This window comes from Sus scrofa, chromosome 11 (genome assembly GCF_054392235.1).
Source record: "Sus scrofa isolate SSC_HxYL_T2T_F1_AM1 chromosome 11, Sscrofa_HxYL_maternal_Yorkshire_Landrace_v2.0, whole genome shotgun sequence".
NCBI lineage: Eukaryota > Metazoa > Chordata > Mammalia > Artiodactyla > Suidae > Sus > Sus scrofa.
The window spans coordinates 928,103-945,510 of NC_139393.1; the positions used below are offsets into that span (position 1 = coordinate 928,103).

The 17,408-nt window shown below is 45.2% G+C and overlaps 1 protein-coding gene across 9 annotated transcripts in view; it reads left to right on the forward strand.

Moving 5' to 3' along the window:
* Positions 1-12,395, forward strand: part of RNF17 (ring finger protein 17) — a 126,767-nt gene extending 114,372 nt beyond the window's left edge. For 8 of the 9 annotated variants that reach the window (XM_021065407.2, XM_084981171.1, XM_021065410.2 and 5 more), the window contains 7 exons: positions 1,056-1,112; positions 2,864-2,980; positions 4,298-4,466; positions 7,573-7,708; positions 9,700-9,889; positions 11,600-11,699; positions 12,163-12,395. In XM_021065407.2, coding sequence (XP_020921066.2) covers positions 1,056-1,112; positions 2,864-2,980; positions 4,298-4,466; positions 7,573-7,708; positions 9,700-9,889; positions 11,600-11,698 — 768 coding nt within the window. In that variant the 3' untranslated portion in view covers position 11,699; positions 12,163-12,395. Of the gene's footprint in view, positions 1-1,055; positions 2,607-2,863; positions 2,981-4,297; positions 4,467-7,572; positions 7,709-9,699; positions 9,890-11,599; positions 11,700-12,162 lie in introns of all 9 variants that reach the window. The other variant, XR_014818892.1, reaches the window with a different exon arrangement.
* The last annotated feature ends 5,013 nt before the right edge of the window (positions 12,396-17,408 follow it).

Here is a 17,408-nt window from a genome sequence, read left to right on the forward strand (position 1 = left end):
TCTGTAAAAATCTGAACCATAGGAAAAGAAACTGTGGTAAAAATGTCATGGTTTGTCTTATGCCTCAAGTCTTCCTGTAGTTCTCCATGTCTGTTCTTTGTGAAGAGAGTCCAGAGGCTTTATAAATTCTGTACTGAGAAAACAGTACACTGTGTCATGCATTATAAATTTCCTAAAACCACTTCAGTTGCATTGAGATTAACTGAATGTTTCTGTATGTTTTCCAGTGTTGTTTGAATATAGAAGTAAATTATAAAATCATAGTTTTATAATTTACAGAGAGTCCAGGAAAGGACGCTCTCCCAAGATAAAATTCTTGTTCTTTTTATTTGACATTGCGTTTCTTTTGTTTTGCCTTCTTGCAGGAAACTCAGAACCAGATTTTAAGCTTAGCTTCAATAAGTGGCCCAATCCAGTTGCCCAGTGCTTCCGTTTTTAATATTTTTAAAAACATAATTAGCCTGTTATAGATAGTTGCACATTGGGTGCTGCCACAGATACTTCATAGAAAGGGTATTCGCCGTAAATAACACCATGAACATTTTCTATAGTGTGACATTTTTATTTCTAGACTCACAGCTCACTTGTTAGTTTTTTACTATTCATTTTAGTGCTAGTTCACAACCAAACAGTGGGGGTCCAGTTCATGTAGAAAATGAGTTTCTTCTCTCAAGTAGAAAATTACGACACACCTTTGAACATGTGCTCCTCGTGGCCACAGCTATTTCTTTCGAGCAAAGGCGTGTGTGTGGTGTGTGTGCACGTGTGTTTGCTTAAAGGTGTTTCGTCTGTTAAGCGGGTTTTGTGAAGAGTCATCTCACTCTGCCAGTTGTCCTCCACTCTGCAATTATAAACTAATTACAGTTAGCATGCATTTAGCATGCTTTTAAGAATTCTTCTTGCTGCAGTATTAAGATTACTCAGAACATTAACTTTTCTCATGGTTAAGCTGAGATGAATGCACCAGTTTTTGTGGGATGAAATATGAAAGTGCCTTAAAACAATATTATATAGTTAAAGATAGTTTTGTTCTTAATAATACTGTATTATTTCAGAAACCAAGAGATTACAATAAAACGTATGAGGAAGAGAGATGGGAAATAAGGTTTGAGGTGAGTTTCAATCCGTGTATTTTGAAAATTTGGACATTTCATCAGTATGAAGAATCTGATACAAGATCAGCAAGTAAGCAGTTTGTTCTGTAACAGCATTCTCGAGTAATAATTTACATACCCTACAACTCGCCTTTTTTAAAGCATGCAGTACAGTGGCTTTTAATATGTTCACAGAGTTGTGCAAATCCTCACAGCTGTCTCATTCCACACATTTCCTCATCTCGGAAAGAAACTCCACACCAGCCCCACTCGCCTCCACCCCTTCCTGCTAGTTGCCTGGAAGCCCCTCACCTTGGGTCTCCCTGGGTTCGCCTGTGCCAGACATTCCGTTCGAGGGACTCCCGGAGTGCCCAGCCCTTAGTGGTGGCTTCTCTCAGCCAGCATAGGCTCCCTCTCTCTATCTTTTTGTTTGTTTGTTTGTTTTTTGCTTTTGCTTTTTAGGGCCACACCCACAGCATATGGAGGTTCCCAGGCTAGCGGCGGAATTGGAGCTACAGCTGCCGACCTACACCACAGCTCACCACAACACCAGATCCTTAACCCACTGATCGAGGCCAGGATTCGAACCCACATCCTCATGGATACCAGTGGGATTTGTTTCTGCTGAGCCATAATGGGAACTCCCAGCGTGCTGTTTTCACATAAGTCCTTTTCTTGCTGAGTAGTGTTTCATTCTGTGGACACACCACACTGTTGAGGGACCTGAGGTTGTTTCTTCCTTGAGGGGTGGTGAAGAAAGCCACTAGGAACGTTTGTCTGCACATGTTTAAGTGGAGGTCTGTTGTCACTTCTCGAGTATGGACTGAAATCACCAAGTCATATGGTGACTGCGTTTACCATTTTAAGGAAGTGTGGCACTGGTTTCCAGAAGAGCCGTGTCACTTTACCTTTGTGTGAGGATGGCCCAGGGGCTCCATTTTTTCCGTGTCCTCGTTAGCGTTTGTGATGACTTTTCTCCTACCCGTTTCAGGACAGGCATGAAAGGGAGTCTCACTGTGGTTCTGATGTGCGTTTCTGTCACAGCTCATAGTGTTGAGCATCTTTTCATGTGTTCTTTGGCCGTTTCCTTTGCAGAAATCTCAGTTCAAATCCTCTACCAGGTTTGACACCAAAAGGAAAGGCAACAAAAATAAAATTGAACAAGTAGAACTATATCAAACCAAAAATCAACTATATTTTGATGTGTATTTGTTTTTGACAACTGTTAACTGCTTTGATCCTCTTTGGTGTCACATTAACTTTTCATTATTCCTTATGCTTCATAGAACTTCAGAGAGAGCACGCTTTTTTGATGATTTTAACTTAAATCTTCTCTTGGCACTTCATATATTTTAGTTTTTATTATAAATCCTCTAAAAGTAAACGAAATACCACAGAACTGCGGAAAGGAGGAAGATCACCCCTATTCTGCACATCAGACCTGCCAGTCCCACTAAACAGGGGCAATTGCTGTTGACTATTTCTTAGCCATTCTTCTCGACTTTTCTGTGTGTACGTAAATAACCATTCGTGTGGGGGTTTTACACAAAATCCTTGCTTTTGGTGGGAGGAGGGGACGAAAGAATTCTGAAGGTCTCTTGATGACTCATCGCATCTGGCGCTGCCTCCCGCAGAATCATTTTGTGCTACTGGGGTCCCAGCTGGCTTCCTGCTGCCCGGACGTCACTTGGCCCTGTAAGGAACTTTGGCAGCGCGGCAGATTTCTGTGATGGTCCTTCTGAAACGAGAATTTATTTGTGGTGTTTCAGGAATTGCTTTCGTCTGAAACGGAGACTCCGATTTTACCGCCGTATCTGTCTTCGTCTCTGCCGCCCCCGGAGCAGCTCTACGCTGTGCGAGTAAAGCACGTTGTCTCGCCCAGTGAGGTAGGTGGTTTGAGTAATTACAGACGCAGCCGGGAGCGTTGCTCCTAAATCCCAGGGCTGATTCTTTTTTTTTTTTTATTAGTTTATTTTTTTCCCACTGTACAGCAAAGGGATCGAGTTATCCTCACGTGTATACATTTTTCCCCCACCCTTTGTTCTGTTGCAATATGAGTATCTAGACATAGTTCTCATTGCTACTCAGCAGGATCTCCTTGTAAATCTATTCTGTGTTGTGTCTGATAAGCCCAAGCTCCCACTCCCTCCCTCTCCCACCCGGCAGCCACAAGTCTAGGGCCGATTGTTTACATGTCCGTCTTCCGGTTTAGTCACTGACACTCAGAGGCCTCCGGTTTTCCTGTGCTGTCGTTTCCTCTTCGGACGTTTGCGCTGAAGTATTTCTTAGTCGAGCTCAGGTTCCCCAGCCCCATGTCAGCTGTTGAGACGCTTCGGTGTTTAGGTTGGACCCTTGCCGTCTCTGACCCCTGATGGCGCGTCTCGCCGCCCTCTTCCTCCTCTGGACGTGTGCTCTGTACCCGCCCCCAACCTCTAACCTGCGGCCCCCTTTGACTGTCTGCTGTTCCCCTCCCCCGCCACAAAAACAGGCATTTTTGTCCGTTTTGGTCACGAGTGTGTCCCTAGAACCCAGAATACTGCCTGATGAGTAGTAGGCACTCCGTAGTAAATACTGGCCGATGGACAAGTACACCAACGAAGATTCGGTCCTGTAGGCTTGGCTCCCAGAGAGAAAGAAATGACAGGTCAAGTGGCAAGGAAGCCCTTCAGCCTAATGACACAGCAAACCGTGCTCTCAGAGACAGAAGAATTGGCTCCAGAATTTTGCCGTGGAGCAGAGTGGTGTAAACTGTTGGTTTTTATAGTCATTTTTAATCACTTAGTAGTAGTTACTGCTGCATAGCAAATTACCCCAAAGTTAGCAGCTTAAAACCAGAGACATGAAAGCTAGGAGTCCAGGAGCTGCTGCCTGGTGGGCTCAGGGTCTCTCAAGGGTGCAGTGGCGGTGGGGGAGGTGCTGCTGCAGGACCCAGGTCTGGGCCCCTTGCCCTGCGGGCCCCTCCTTGACGCTGCACTTCGGCCGGCCTGCCTCCCTGCGGGGCAGTCGTGGACGGCACCACCAAGGCAGAGGCCACTGCTTCCCCAGTCTGAGCTCAGCAGTCAGGGGCCGTCTCTGGTTTGATGGCAGGAACTCTCCAAGCGTTGGGGCGCCGTCCTCGGAGGCCGTCCTGCAGCAGTTTTGTCCATACTGTGAACTAAAAATGACAGGATCTGAATGGTTTTTTCCTTCCCTCCCCCACTTAGGTGTATATTTGCCTTGATTCTGTAGAAAACTCTAAGGCGTTTAACCAGCACAGCAACACGGACGACCGTGGGGTTGGTTCAGGGACCGAGTCCGAGAGCCTGGAGGAGACACTGCGGAGGTTCAACGAGGCTGCAGAGACGTCCCCTCCTCTGACGGACTTCCGAGCAGGTGCTGGCTGGCTGACCAGAATGGGCTGTGGATGGAGCCGGTGTTATGTGCCGGTGCTGGTGGGACTGGGCCATTTCTAAGGTTAACTGGTGTTTTTCATCGTACTCACTTGATATGCATGACCTTTTGCTTAGGGGCGCTTTGATTTTCCAGAACTGAGGCTGTGTTGTACGTCGAGTGTGCGAAGATGGTTTTTCTAAGCTTCAGGTTTTGCCAGGAATTCAGATTGTGAGCTGTTACTCAGACCTGAATGGCAGTTAATTAGAAGCCACCTGAACTGATGATTTTGGTATGGGGTTCGAGGAACTCAGATTATGTCCTGTCCTGTCAGAATCGGTCAAGTCCTGCTTTTTTTCCTTGCTAACCCATCTTACCATCTTTATTAAATACGTGAGATTCTCCCACAAGGACAGTGCGTCTGGTTGGTGTTGACAGTCCTGAACACCACGAGTGCTGTCTACACCTCCGAGGACCTGCTGTGTAGACAGTGCTGTCTACACCTCCGAGGACCTGCTGTGCAGAGGGGCCCCTTCTCGGGATTTTGTGCCCCTCAGAGGGTATTTTTGCCAAGGAGAATATCAGCTGTGTCTTCACCCGACTTGACTTAATGAGATTTTAATCACTCGTGACCCATGTTTGGCCGATAAACAGGGCTTGGTGTTCCCTCTACTCGGAACGGGAACGGGAGTGCTATGCACCGCTGAACTGCCAGCGCTTACAGGGGCGCCTTGGACAAGGAGGTGCTCATAGATCATAAACACTCATTAAATGAGAGAGAGTTAAGTCATGACTGTCCTCCGTGTAAACCAGTCATGTCTGGAAGCAGCAGTCCTTGCACGTTACGTATGCTCTTGTCTCAAGGCAAGTTACACAATCTGTGGATGATGCGGTGATTCACAGAGCTGTACTTACATTATTGGTGCATTTTCTGTAGTTATTCTTCAAGTAAAGTTTTTGTCTTTTTTTTTTTTTTTTTTTTTGTCTTTACCTTTTCTAGAGCCGCTCCTACAGCATATGGAGGTTCCCAGGCTAGGGGTCTAATCGCAGCTGTAGCCTCTGGTCTGCACCACAGCCACAGCAACACAAGATCTGAGCCATGTCTGCTACCTGTACCACAGCTCACGGCAACGCTGGATCCTTAACCCACTGAGCAAGGCCAGGGATCGAACCTGCAACCTCACGGTTCCTAGTCAGATTCATTAACCGCTGTGCCACGACGGGAACTCCAGGCAAAGTTTTTTTCAAGTATGCATATGTACAAGTTGATTCAAAGGCAAGCACCTGTCAAATATGTCTGTGTGAAGAAGGAATCTCTGCTGAAGGAATTGTTCTGTGGGTTAAAATACCATGACAACGAGGTGGGTTTTTTAAGTTTTATTTTGAGCTGAAACTTCAGCCATGTTTCAAGACTAGAAATGCTAAAAGCTGGAAGGGGCTGTTACTGTTGTCTCCTGTGCAGACAGCGGTATCAGACGAGATGCTTTCCTGTTCTGCTGATAGCCTCTGTATGCTCAAGGACTTGCTTACAGCTCTTCAGCACCTGGTGCAGTGGGTTAAAGGATCTGGGATTGCACAGCTGCAGTGTAGGTCAAAGCTGCGGCTTGGAGTCAGTCCCTGGCCCAAGACCCTGTGTGTGCCGTGGGTGCGGTCAGAAGAAGGAAAGTGTGTATCCAGTGCCACTTGCCCACCACCCCACTTTTCTTCGTGGGAATTATGTGGAAGAGGGTCTGATAACATAAAGGGCAGGTGGACGTGGGAGAGGACAGGGACTTGGGGTCTGTGCCATCTACTCTGAAATGTAAACGCATGTGTAAGGAGTTCCCATGGTGGCTCAGCAGTAACAAGCCCAACTAGTATCCGTGAGGATGCGAGTTCAGTCCCTGGCCTCGCTCAGTAGGTTAAGTATCCAGCATTGCCATGAGCTGTAGTGTAGTTTGCAGACTGGGCTCAGATGCCACATGGCTGTGGCTGTGGCTGGCGGCTTAGCTCAAACTTGACCCCTAGCATGTGCAGCCCTAAAAAGAAGAAAAAAAAATCATAAAAAGACAAGGAAGTACATACTACACTGATCTTTCCTGCAGTTTTACTCAGGTGTGGTTTTCATTAGCAGACTTTTTACTGAGCAGTTGTCTGCACCAGATACCGTGTGAAGAATGCAGACGGCGCTTCTGCATGTACGAGGGCGTGGGCCACGGGAAGGGATGCGTGAACCAAGGAGGGTGTGAAAATGACAGCTCATCCTAAAGCTGTGTGTGTCATGCCCAGGGTCACAGAGAAGCAATGACAAGGAGCCGTCAGCTTTCTCAAGGTCATGTTAAAGCTGATGTTTGAAAGACGATAGATGTTTTTCATAAAAAGTCACAGGGGAACATTCTAGAATGGGGAACAGCCCTGAGCTAAAGTAGGGGCTCAGGTAACTGTTTAGGACACATGTCAAGGGTATGTGGTGGGAGGAGGTTGTGAAGAACCTTGGAAGTTTCGGTCGAAGGACTTGGCACTGCAGACATTTCAGAAGCCACTGAAGTTTTTGTTTGTTTGTTTGTTTTGGGGTTTTTTTTGGCCACACCCATGACATGCAGAAGTTCCTGGACCAGGGATCAAACCCGTGCCACAGCGGGTAACCAGAGCCACAGCAGTGACAACGCCAGATCCTTAACCCACTGAGCTACCAGAGACCTCCCCGCTGAAGAATTTCAAACTAGAAGTAAATGGAATTGAAGTTTTCTTCTAAAATTTTGGTGGTTTTATGGAGAACGGGTTGGAGGAAGACAAAGGAGTAACAAACCATTTTACTATGCTTCGTAGGAGAGAGTAGCCCAAGGGAGAAGACATTTGGGGAGTTAAGAGTCGGGGCAGCAGAAGGGGCCTTGGAGGAACCAGGGGCTCTGAGGGCAGGAGAGCAGCCTTCAAACCTTTCTCTGCTTCAGGAGTCAGAAAAACAAGGTTTATAAAGTGTAAACAGAAAAAAGAACACAAGTCAGCGTCAGGCTTCATTTTGAATAAGGGGTATACGGTGATTGTATTCACCTTGTACTTTACTGGAGTTTTTTGTTTTCTGATTTTTAAGAAAATGCAGTGTGATTTTCCTCTTTTTCTCTCTTTTCAGAAATGCCTTGCCTTGCAGAATATGATGATGGCTTATGGTACAGAGCAAAGATTGTTTCCATTAAAGAATTTAATCCTCTAGCTGTCCTGGTACAATTTGTTGATTATGGATCAACGGAAAAGCTGACAATAAACAGGTTAAAAACCAAAAAAGTTAACTTAGTTGAATTAAGAGTCTTAGTTTTCTATTATATGAAAAATCAATCATTGCAAAGATGTGGTTTTCTCTTCTGTCTTTTGTCTTTTTAGGGCTGCGCCCAAGGCATATGGAGGGTCCCAGGCTAGGGGGCCAATCAGAGGTGTAGCTGCCGGCCTGCACCGCAGCTCACGGCAGCACCAGGTCCTTAAACTACTTGAGGGATCAAACCTGCCTCCTCATGGATACTAGTCAGATTCATTTCTGCTGAGCCCTGAGGGAAACTCCTGGCTTTTTTTTAAGAAAAAAAAGCTATCTTAAAGCTGTTTATATATCGGGAACTTTTTTAATGTAAAGGTTTTTCATTGTGGTAAAGTGTACATTACAAAAATTTACCATGTTATAAATAAATACATTTTTAAAAGAGAAAAAACTTACCATGTTACCCATCTTTAAGTATTTAATACATTGTTGTGCAGCCATTGCTGCTGTCCGTTTTCAGGACTTGTTCATAATCCCAGACAGAGACTGTCCGCGGGGAGCAGTGACTTTCCACCCCTTTCCTCAGCGCCTGGCGATCTCTCTTCTCCTCTGTATGAATTGCTGCTTTTGCGGTCTTCTTACGGTATAACCCTACAATATTTGTACTTTTGTGTCTGGCTTCTTTTACTTAGATTGTTTTCATTGTATGTATTAGAACTGCATCACTTCTGTGACTAAACAGTATTCCATCCACGTGTGTACACGTTTTGATAAACTGGTCACCTGTTGATGGACTTGGTTGTGAATCATGCTGCTGTGGACACTGATGTACAAGGAGCTGTTTGAGCCCTGCTGCCAGCTGTTTGGGGGTATGTTCCTCAGAGTGGGATCATACGGGAATTCCGTGTGTAACTTGCTGAGGAACTGCCACACTTTTCCACAGCAGCTGTAGTAGCTACATTGCCACCAGCAACCCACAGGAGTTCTGTTTTCTCCACATCCTTGTAGCATTGTGATTTTCTGGGGGTTTTTATTGTTGTTTGTAATATTTTTTAAATTGTGATAAAATACATATGTCATAAAATCTACCCTCTTAACCATTCTTAAATGCACAGTTAGGTTGTGTTAACTCTACCCACTGTTAGCCAGTCTCCAGAACTCTTCATTTTGCAAAGCTGAAGCCATCTCGACCCGTTAAATGACTGCTCATTCCCCCTGCATCCAGCCCGTCGGCCACTGTGCTACTTACTGTCTCTCTACTACAACTTCGACTCTTCTTGGTACCGCATGTCTTTGTGTAGCTGGCCTATTTCACTTTGGTTCAGCCATGTTTAGCATGTGTTTAGAATTTTCTTCCTTTTTAAGATTGAATACTATTCCATCATATTATGGAACGCATTTTATTTATCCATGGGCCCATCGATGGATACCTGGCCGTTGCAAATCATGCTGTGAACATGGGCGTACAGACACCTCTTCGAGACCCTGCTTTCAGTCTGCGTGGAAGGGGAGTTGCGGGATCATGTGCTCATCCTGTTGTCAGTATTTGAGGAACCACCAGGCAGTCCCCACAGGAGCCTTTTTCACTCCCACCAAGTGTCTGGGGTTCTAGTTTGTATCCTTACCAACTCTTGGAGCTCTTGTTTTCAGTAGCGGCCATCCTGTAGATATGAGGTGGTATCATGTGTGGCTTTGACTTGCGTTTCCCTGATGATTAGTGATGCTGGGCATCTTTTCATGTGCTTGATGGCTGTTTATGGCACTTTGGAGAAATGTCTGTTTTAATGTGTATTTTCTGTCATCCTGTAGGTTGCCATTAATCTCAGTTGACTACAGATCTGATGTCATCAAATTTCTTTCTTTTGTTGCTCATGCTTTTGGTGTCATGTCCAAGAACTCATTGCCAGATCCAATGTCATAAACTTTTCTCCTAATTGTGACGTTCTTTATCTTTTCTATTTTAATTGTGATATTCTTAACATTTTAATTTAAGACTTTCTTTTCTGACAGACTGCGTCAAATTCCTCTTCGTCTTATGCAGTATCCAGCCAGAGCCGTGAAGGTTCTCTTGGCAGGATTTAAACCTCCCTTAAGAGATTTAGGAAAGGCAAGAATACCGTATTGTCCCAAGTGGAGCATGGAAGCTTTGTGGGCTATGATAGACTGTCTTCAAGGAAAACAGCTTTATGCTTCTTCCATGGTAATTATCCAAAATGCTTGAGAAGCTATTTCAAGAATAACTGGAAACAATTACTATAAACTGTTTACCTTTCTAAAGTGCTGTTTTATCCAAGCAGCTGTAGATGCAATGATGCTTTAAAAGCATATAATGCTGTAAATACTTCAGGATGCATTTTAAGACTTGTTTCAATGATGTCTTGGTTGTTTTGTTTTGTTGTCTTTTTGCCTTTTTTTCTAGGGCCGCTCCTGCGGCACATGGAGGTTCCCAGGCTAGGGGTCGAATCGGAGCTGTCGCCACTGGCCTACACCACAGCCACAGCAACGCAGAATCCGAGCCGCGTCTGCGACCTACGCCACAGCTCACGGCAACCCCAGATCCCTAACCCACTGAACAAGGCCAGGGATTGAACCCGCAACCTCATGGTTCCTAGTCGGATTCGTTAACCACTGCGCCACGACGGGAACTCCTCTTGGTTTTATATTTAACGAATTTTTTACTAGCTCTGCAACACAAAACATCAGTCATATCATGACCGAGATCAGGATGAGTATCCGGTCATCAAAGAATTTACAGGTCAGTGAAGGAAATGTTTAAACCACTACAGAAGGTAGAATGAAGTAAGTGCTGTAGAACAGGCGGAGGCGTCTTTGAGGCAGGGGTTGCAAGAAGCAGGCATGATCGCGTCTGTCAGGAGAGACCATGGTAGTTGAGCCCCTGCTTAGGAAGCACTCAGTGCTCATGGAATAAGTAGGGCAAGAAGAGCTGTTCGAGCTGCTTCCTCAAAGCAGGAAAGACCAGAATGGAACTCTGGTCAAAGTCAGAAAGGACTGAATTGTACTAATATCATAATTGTAGTAATTTTGATTTGCTTACTGAAGTAGAACCTGTATCAGAAAATCCAAATAAGAAAATCCAGGTCATGTTTAGTATAATTGTGCTTCCTATTTGAGAGACGAGGCACAAAGGGTGGCCCACTGGCAGGGTCTGGCCTGTACCCATGTTTGATCTAGTGCAGAGCTGTTTTATTTTATTTTAAATAAAGCTGTTTTGAAATTGGAAATTTTTACCAAAAAAAAAACCAAAGTCGGTTATTTCTGACTCCCAGAGTGACAGCTGGACTGGTGCGGCAGCCCCTTCGATGGGAACGTGCTCTTGAGTTCACCCTAGTCCTCACCATGGCTGTTGGAGCCCACCCCGCCTTCATGTGGGGATTTCTGGTAAATCGGCCATGGCAAGAGTGGGCTCTTAAGGAAGCAGTGCCGTTACCAGAAAGTGCTTTTTGGAGACCTTCGTACATACTGCGCTTCTGTGTATGCAGTGGTATAAACAGTGTGTGCAGCATTTCTCTCAAGGAGCCAGTGGAAATTCCAGCAGGGCAAGTAAGTGTTCTGTAGATGCACGTGTGCTCACTTCTGTGAATACAGTTCAGCGTTGGTTCACCTTATGCATCAAGTTATGCTTTCCGTATGCAGTGTAAATGGATCTTGACAGGGACAGCAGGATGGAGGTCCGTTGCTCAATCTAGGAAAGCTCCGAGGAGGAGTTAACGTTTTAAATAAAGTAAAAGATGCAAAGAATGGGATTTAGTAAGAAACCATCACAAATATCTTTGGAAAGTACGGAGTATAAATTACAAATCTTAAGAATGCCTTGTCCCTCTTACCGTTTGTGGGAGGAACAGGCAGCAAAGACACAATTGTGTTTTCCTGACAACTGTCTTGATTTTAGGCTCAGGTACCGGAACACATAGTGACCCTGTATGAAGATGAACAGTATCCGGTTCATATGTCATTAGTGGAGATGGGGCTTGCAGACGAAGACGAATGATGTAAGTACTGTGACCTCTTTCACCTTACACTCAGCAGAAGGCATGTATGCCATAGAGCAGAGATTCCTACGAAATTGCCCCAAAAGGCACCTTTGGCTTTTCTTTGATGTCTCAAATGATTGACAGCAAAGCGCAACAGGAATCTCTCTTCTGGATTTCTCCTCCATAGGCCCTTCTTGCCTGTTGAGGACCAGTATCAGAGAGGGGCCATGGCTGTACAAATTCTGACTGTTGACAGTACCGAGTGGTTATGGGGTAAGGGGACGAGCAGAAGGAAGGGGCACCATCCATAATTTAGGTGCATCGTCTGTGGTGCGCGTATAGCACTGTCGAGTCGTCAGTGTCCTAACAGAGTTAGTGAAGTGGTTCAGTAAAGGGCTCTTCATCCAGTCACAGAAATGTTTCAGTAACTCGACTGGAACATTAAGCAAAGGTTTAAAATAACACTTGTTTTGTGTTTCAGGTGTGCAGTACGGGGCACCTGAACAGCCCAGAAGAAAGGTGTCTGTTATACGTAGACCACTTTAGGCTTATTTTTCTTGACTTGTTCTGCAGTAATGTGGGCCTTTTTTTTTTTTTTCTTCTTACATGTTCCACTGTTAGGAATTGTTTGAGAAAAGTTAATAAATATTTGCTTTCAATATTTCTTTTATTTTACTATAATTTTAAATAAAATATTACAGCACATTTTAAAAACATATTTATTTAGTTCATTTTATAACTGATGGATATTCAGGTTAAGAAATAAGAGATTCTCAGCACAGCTGTAGGCCCCCGTTCTACTCATTCCCTGCCCTGCAGAGATGAACACTAGTGTGGATTTGGTGACTGTCACTCTTAGACGGGTGTCTGTGGATGCATCCCGCAACAAGAGTCAGTGTCACTCTTGAGTTTTGTTTGTTTTCTCTTTTTTGGCTGCCCCACGGCATATGGAGTTTCCAGCCAGGGATCAGATGCAAGGCACAGCTGCAAGCTGTGATGCAGCTGCAGCAGCGCTGAGCCTGCTCGTTTATTGCTGGGTGTGTGCAGGATCACGGTTACCTCTGTCCTCCTGCCTTCTTGCCACTGTTGAGCCGTGTTGGTGGATTGATGCACGTTCACTGTTACATCTGTCTGTACACATTCCGTTGTTAGATAATTAGGTTGTTACTGGGCTTTTCTCAATTACAAGTATTCTATTGTAGGACCTCATATACCAGTGAGGGGTTTTCTAGTAAATGTATTTATTAGTGGAATTTACTAAGTCATGAGGTAATTGCTTTCCAGAAAGTGATTTTACCAACTAACTCCACCATCAGTAGCCTGAGTCCCTCACCAGTATGTGGTGTGACAGGCGTTTTGTGTGCCAGTTTATGGCCCTAGAGTAAAAAAAAGAATCTCGTTGTAACATGCATTTAGTGATGTAGTCACTTGTTTATTGCTTATTCATATCCTTTGTCCATTTGTCTATTGAGTTATTCGTAATTATCTATTTTTACTACTAGAAATTCTTTATGTATTCTGCTTACTAATCCTTTGTCAGATGTGTACCCTTCCTAGTCTGATTTATGGTAACGTTTTGTGGTAACCTTAGAAAAACAAAAAAAATTTTTTTTTTTGGTGTTTTTTTAGGGCTGCACCTGCAGCATATGGAAATTCCCAAGCTAGGGGTCAAATTGGAGCTACAGCTGCCGGCCTACCCCACAGCCACAGGAATGTGGGATCTGAGCTGCGTCTGCGACCTACACCACAGCTCATGGCAACGCCGGATCCTTAGCCCACTGAACAAGGCCATGGATCAAACCAGAGCCACCAGAAAGAAATGCTGGATCCTTAACCCACTGTATTACAATGGGAACTCCTATTCAGTTGTTAAATCATCTGCAGGTAATAAACACAGCTTTTTAAATTTTTTAATTTTTTTCGGCTGTACCCACGGCATGTGGAATTTCCCAGGCCAGGGATCGGATAAGAGCCATAGCTGTGACCCGTGCCACAGCTACAGCAATACCAGATGTTTTACCCACCCACTGCCAGGCCTGGAACTGAACCCAAGTCACTACAGAGACAACTCAGGATCCTTCATGCCACAACAGGAATACATGTAGCTTTTTAAAAGTCTGAAGTGTAGTTGGAGTTGCCATTGGTGGTTCAGCAGCTTAAGAACCCAACTAGTATCCTGTGAGGGTTCAGGTTTGATCCCTGGCCTTTTGCTCAGGGGGTTAGAGGGTCAAGTTTTGCCACAAGCTTTGATGTAAGCCACAGATGTGGCTTGCATCTGGCATTGATGTGGCCACGGTGCAGGCCGGCGGCTGTAGCTCCGATTCGACCCCTAGCCTGGGAACCTCCATATGCCACGGGTACAGCCCTAAAAAAAAAGAAAATGAGTCGTGAGGAGTGTAACTAAGAACAAAGTGGCTTTTTTTTTTTTTTTTGCTTTTTAGGGACACACCCGTGGCATATGGAGGTTCCCAGGCTAGGGGTCTAATCAGAGCTGTAGCCACCAGCCTACGCCCACGGCCACAGCAAGCCAGATCCGAGCCGCGTCTGCGACCTACACCACAGCTCATGGCACCGCTGGATCCTTAACCCACTGAGCAAGGCCAGGGATCAAACCCACAACCTTATGGTTCCTAGTCGGATTTGTTTCCGCTCCACCACGACCAGGAACTCCAAGAACAAATTCTTATTAATAAAAATATAAATACATAAAATTGAAGTATAGGTGATTCATAATGTTAGTTTTGCTGCACTGCAGCGTGACTCAGTTATACATATGTGTACGTTTTTTTATATTCTTTCCCATTATAGTTTATAATAGGCCGTTGAATTTAGTTAATGTTGCTAACCCCAAACTCCCCGTCCATCCCACTTCCTGCCCCTTTCCCTTGGCAACCACAAGTCCGTTCTCTCTGTCCATGAGTCTGTCTGTTTTGTAGGTTCATCTTGTGCCATATTTTAGATTCCATGTGTAAGTAAGTCATATGCTACTTGTCTATTTTTTAATTATTTACTAGAGTTGAGGTACAGTGTCCTGTGAGTCTCTGCTGTACAGCAGAGTGACCAGTCATACATATACGCACACTCTCTCTCCTTCCTCCTTCTCCATCACGTTCCGTCACACGTGGTTAGATACTAGTTCGCGGTGCTACACGGCCGTATCTTGTTGCTTATCCACTCCACTCCAAATGCAGTAGTTTGGCAATAGTTTGCATCTAGTAACCTCAAACTCCCAGTCCGTCCCAGTCCTCACCCCACCCCACCCCCACCGCCCCTTGGCAACAAGTCTGTTCTCCAATTCCATGAGTTTGTTTCTTTTCTATAGATAAGTTCATTTTTGCCATATATTAGATTCCAGACACAAGTGATATTTGTCTTTCTCTTTCTGACTTACTTAGTATAAGAGCCTCTAGTTCCATCCATGTTGCTGCAAATGGCATTATTTTGTTCTTTTTATGGCTGAGTAGTATGCCATTGTGTATATGTACTGCTTTTGTATTTTCTGCTTTTTAGGGCTACATCTGAGGCATATGGAAGGTTCCCAGGCTACGGATCAAATCAGAGATGCAGCTACCGGTCTACACCACAGCCACAGGAACTCAGGAGCCAAGCCGCATCTGTGACCTACACCACAGCTCTCAGCAACGCCAGATCCTTAACCCACTCAGCAAGGCCGGGGATCAAACTCACATCCTCATGGATAATAGTGGGAGTCATTACTGCTGAGTCACGACAGGTACTCTCTGTATCATATCTTCTTAATCCATTCATCTGTGGATGGACATTTAGGTTGTTTCCATGTCTTGGCTATTGTGAACAGTGCTGCTGTGACCATACGGGTGCATGTATCTTTTTCAACGAAAGTTCTGTCTGGATATATGCCCAGGAGTGGGATGCTGGGTCATATGGTAGTTCTCTATTTAGTTTTCTGAGGAACCTCCGTAGTGTTCTCCATAGTGATTGTACCAACTTACATTCCCACCGACAGTGCAGGAGGGCTCCCTTTTCTGCACACCCTTCCAGCATTTATTTGTAGACTTACTAATGATGGCCATTCTGACTGGTGTGAGGTGGTGCCTCCTTGTAGTTTGGATTTGCATTTCTCTAATTAGTGGTGTTGAGCCTTTTTTTCCCATGTGCCTGTTGGCCATCCATGTTTTTCTTTCAAGAAATGTCTGTTTAGGTCTTCTGCCCATTTTCGGATGGAACTGTTTGGTTTTTTGCGGTTGAGTTGCATCAGTTGTTTGTAAATTTTGGAGATTAGGCTCTTGTCAGTTGCATCGGTTACAGCTACTTCCCCCCCATTCTGTAGGTTGTCTTTTCACATTGTTTATGGTTTCCTTTGCTGTGCAAAAGCCTGTAAGTTTGAGTAGGTCCCATTGGCTTGTTTTGTTTGTATTTCTGTTGTCTTGGGAGACTGACCTAAGCAAACATTTGGATGGTGATATTAGAGAATGTTTTGCTTATGTTCTCTTCTAGGCTTTTATGGTGTCTTTGTCTTATGTTTAAGCCTAAGTCTTTATTTTATTTTTTTGCCATTTCTTGGGCCGCACCTGCAGCATATGGAGGTTCCCAAGCTAGGGGTCGAATCGGAGCTGTAGCTGCCAGCCTACGCCAGAGCCACAGCAACGTGGGATCCGAGCCCGTGTGTGACCTGCACCACAGCTCACGGCAACGCCGGATCCTTAACCCACTGAGGAAGGGCAGGGATCGAACCTGCAACCTCATGGTTCCTAGTCGGATTCATTAACCACTGAGTCACAACGGGAACTCCAAGTCTAAGCCATTTTGAGTTTATTTCTGTGCATGGTGTGAGTGCATGTTCTAGTTTCACTGGTTGACATGCAGCTGTCCAGTTTTCCCAGCACCACCTGCTGAAGAGACTGTCTTTTTCCCATTTTCTATTCTTGCCTCCTTTGTCAAAGATTAACTGACCAAAGGTGTCTCGGATTTATTTCGGTTTCTCTGCTCTGTTCCGTTGGTCTGTCTTTTTACCTTTATTGCTTCATTACCCCCAGGCAAAGGGGGCCGCAGCAGGCTAATGCCTTAAAGACTGTGCCCCCTTGTCTCTCTCTTTCTGACTTTGTAGTGTCATCATCTCTAGGTCCATCCTGTGGCCACACATGGCATTGTTGCCTTTTGACGGCTGAGTAGTATTCCATTGTGTGTACATATCATGTCATCCTTATCCCTTCCTCTGCTGATCACCATTGTCATCACTGCCATGTCTTGGCTCTTAGAAATAGCGCTGCTGTGGACAGAGGGGTGCATGTATCGCTGTGTCCAGATGCATACCCAGGAGAGGAGCTCCCAGAGCATCTGTGGTAACTCTCTTTAGGCTTTTCAGGAACTTCCATTCCAGACCGTCTGCACGTGCCTGCACCAACTAGATTCCCACCAGTAGTGATAGGAGGTTCTCCCCACCGTCGGCAGCACTGTAGACTCTAATGAGGTCTGTTCTGACTGGGATAAGGTGGCACCTCACTGTAGTTTTGATTTTATTTCTCCAATAATTGCTGGTGACCATCTTTTCTTTTTTGCTCTTTTGGGCCGAACCTGTGGCACATGGACGTTCCCAGGCCAGGGGTCTACTCAGAGGTGCAGCTGCCAGCCAACACCACAGCCACAGCAACACGGGACACCAGCCGCTTCTGTGACCTACACCGCAGCTCGCTGCGCCAGATCCTTAACCCACTGAGCGAGGCGAGGGGTTGAACCCACGCCTCGTGG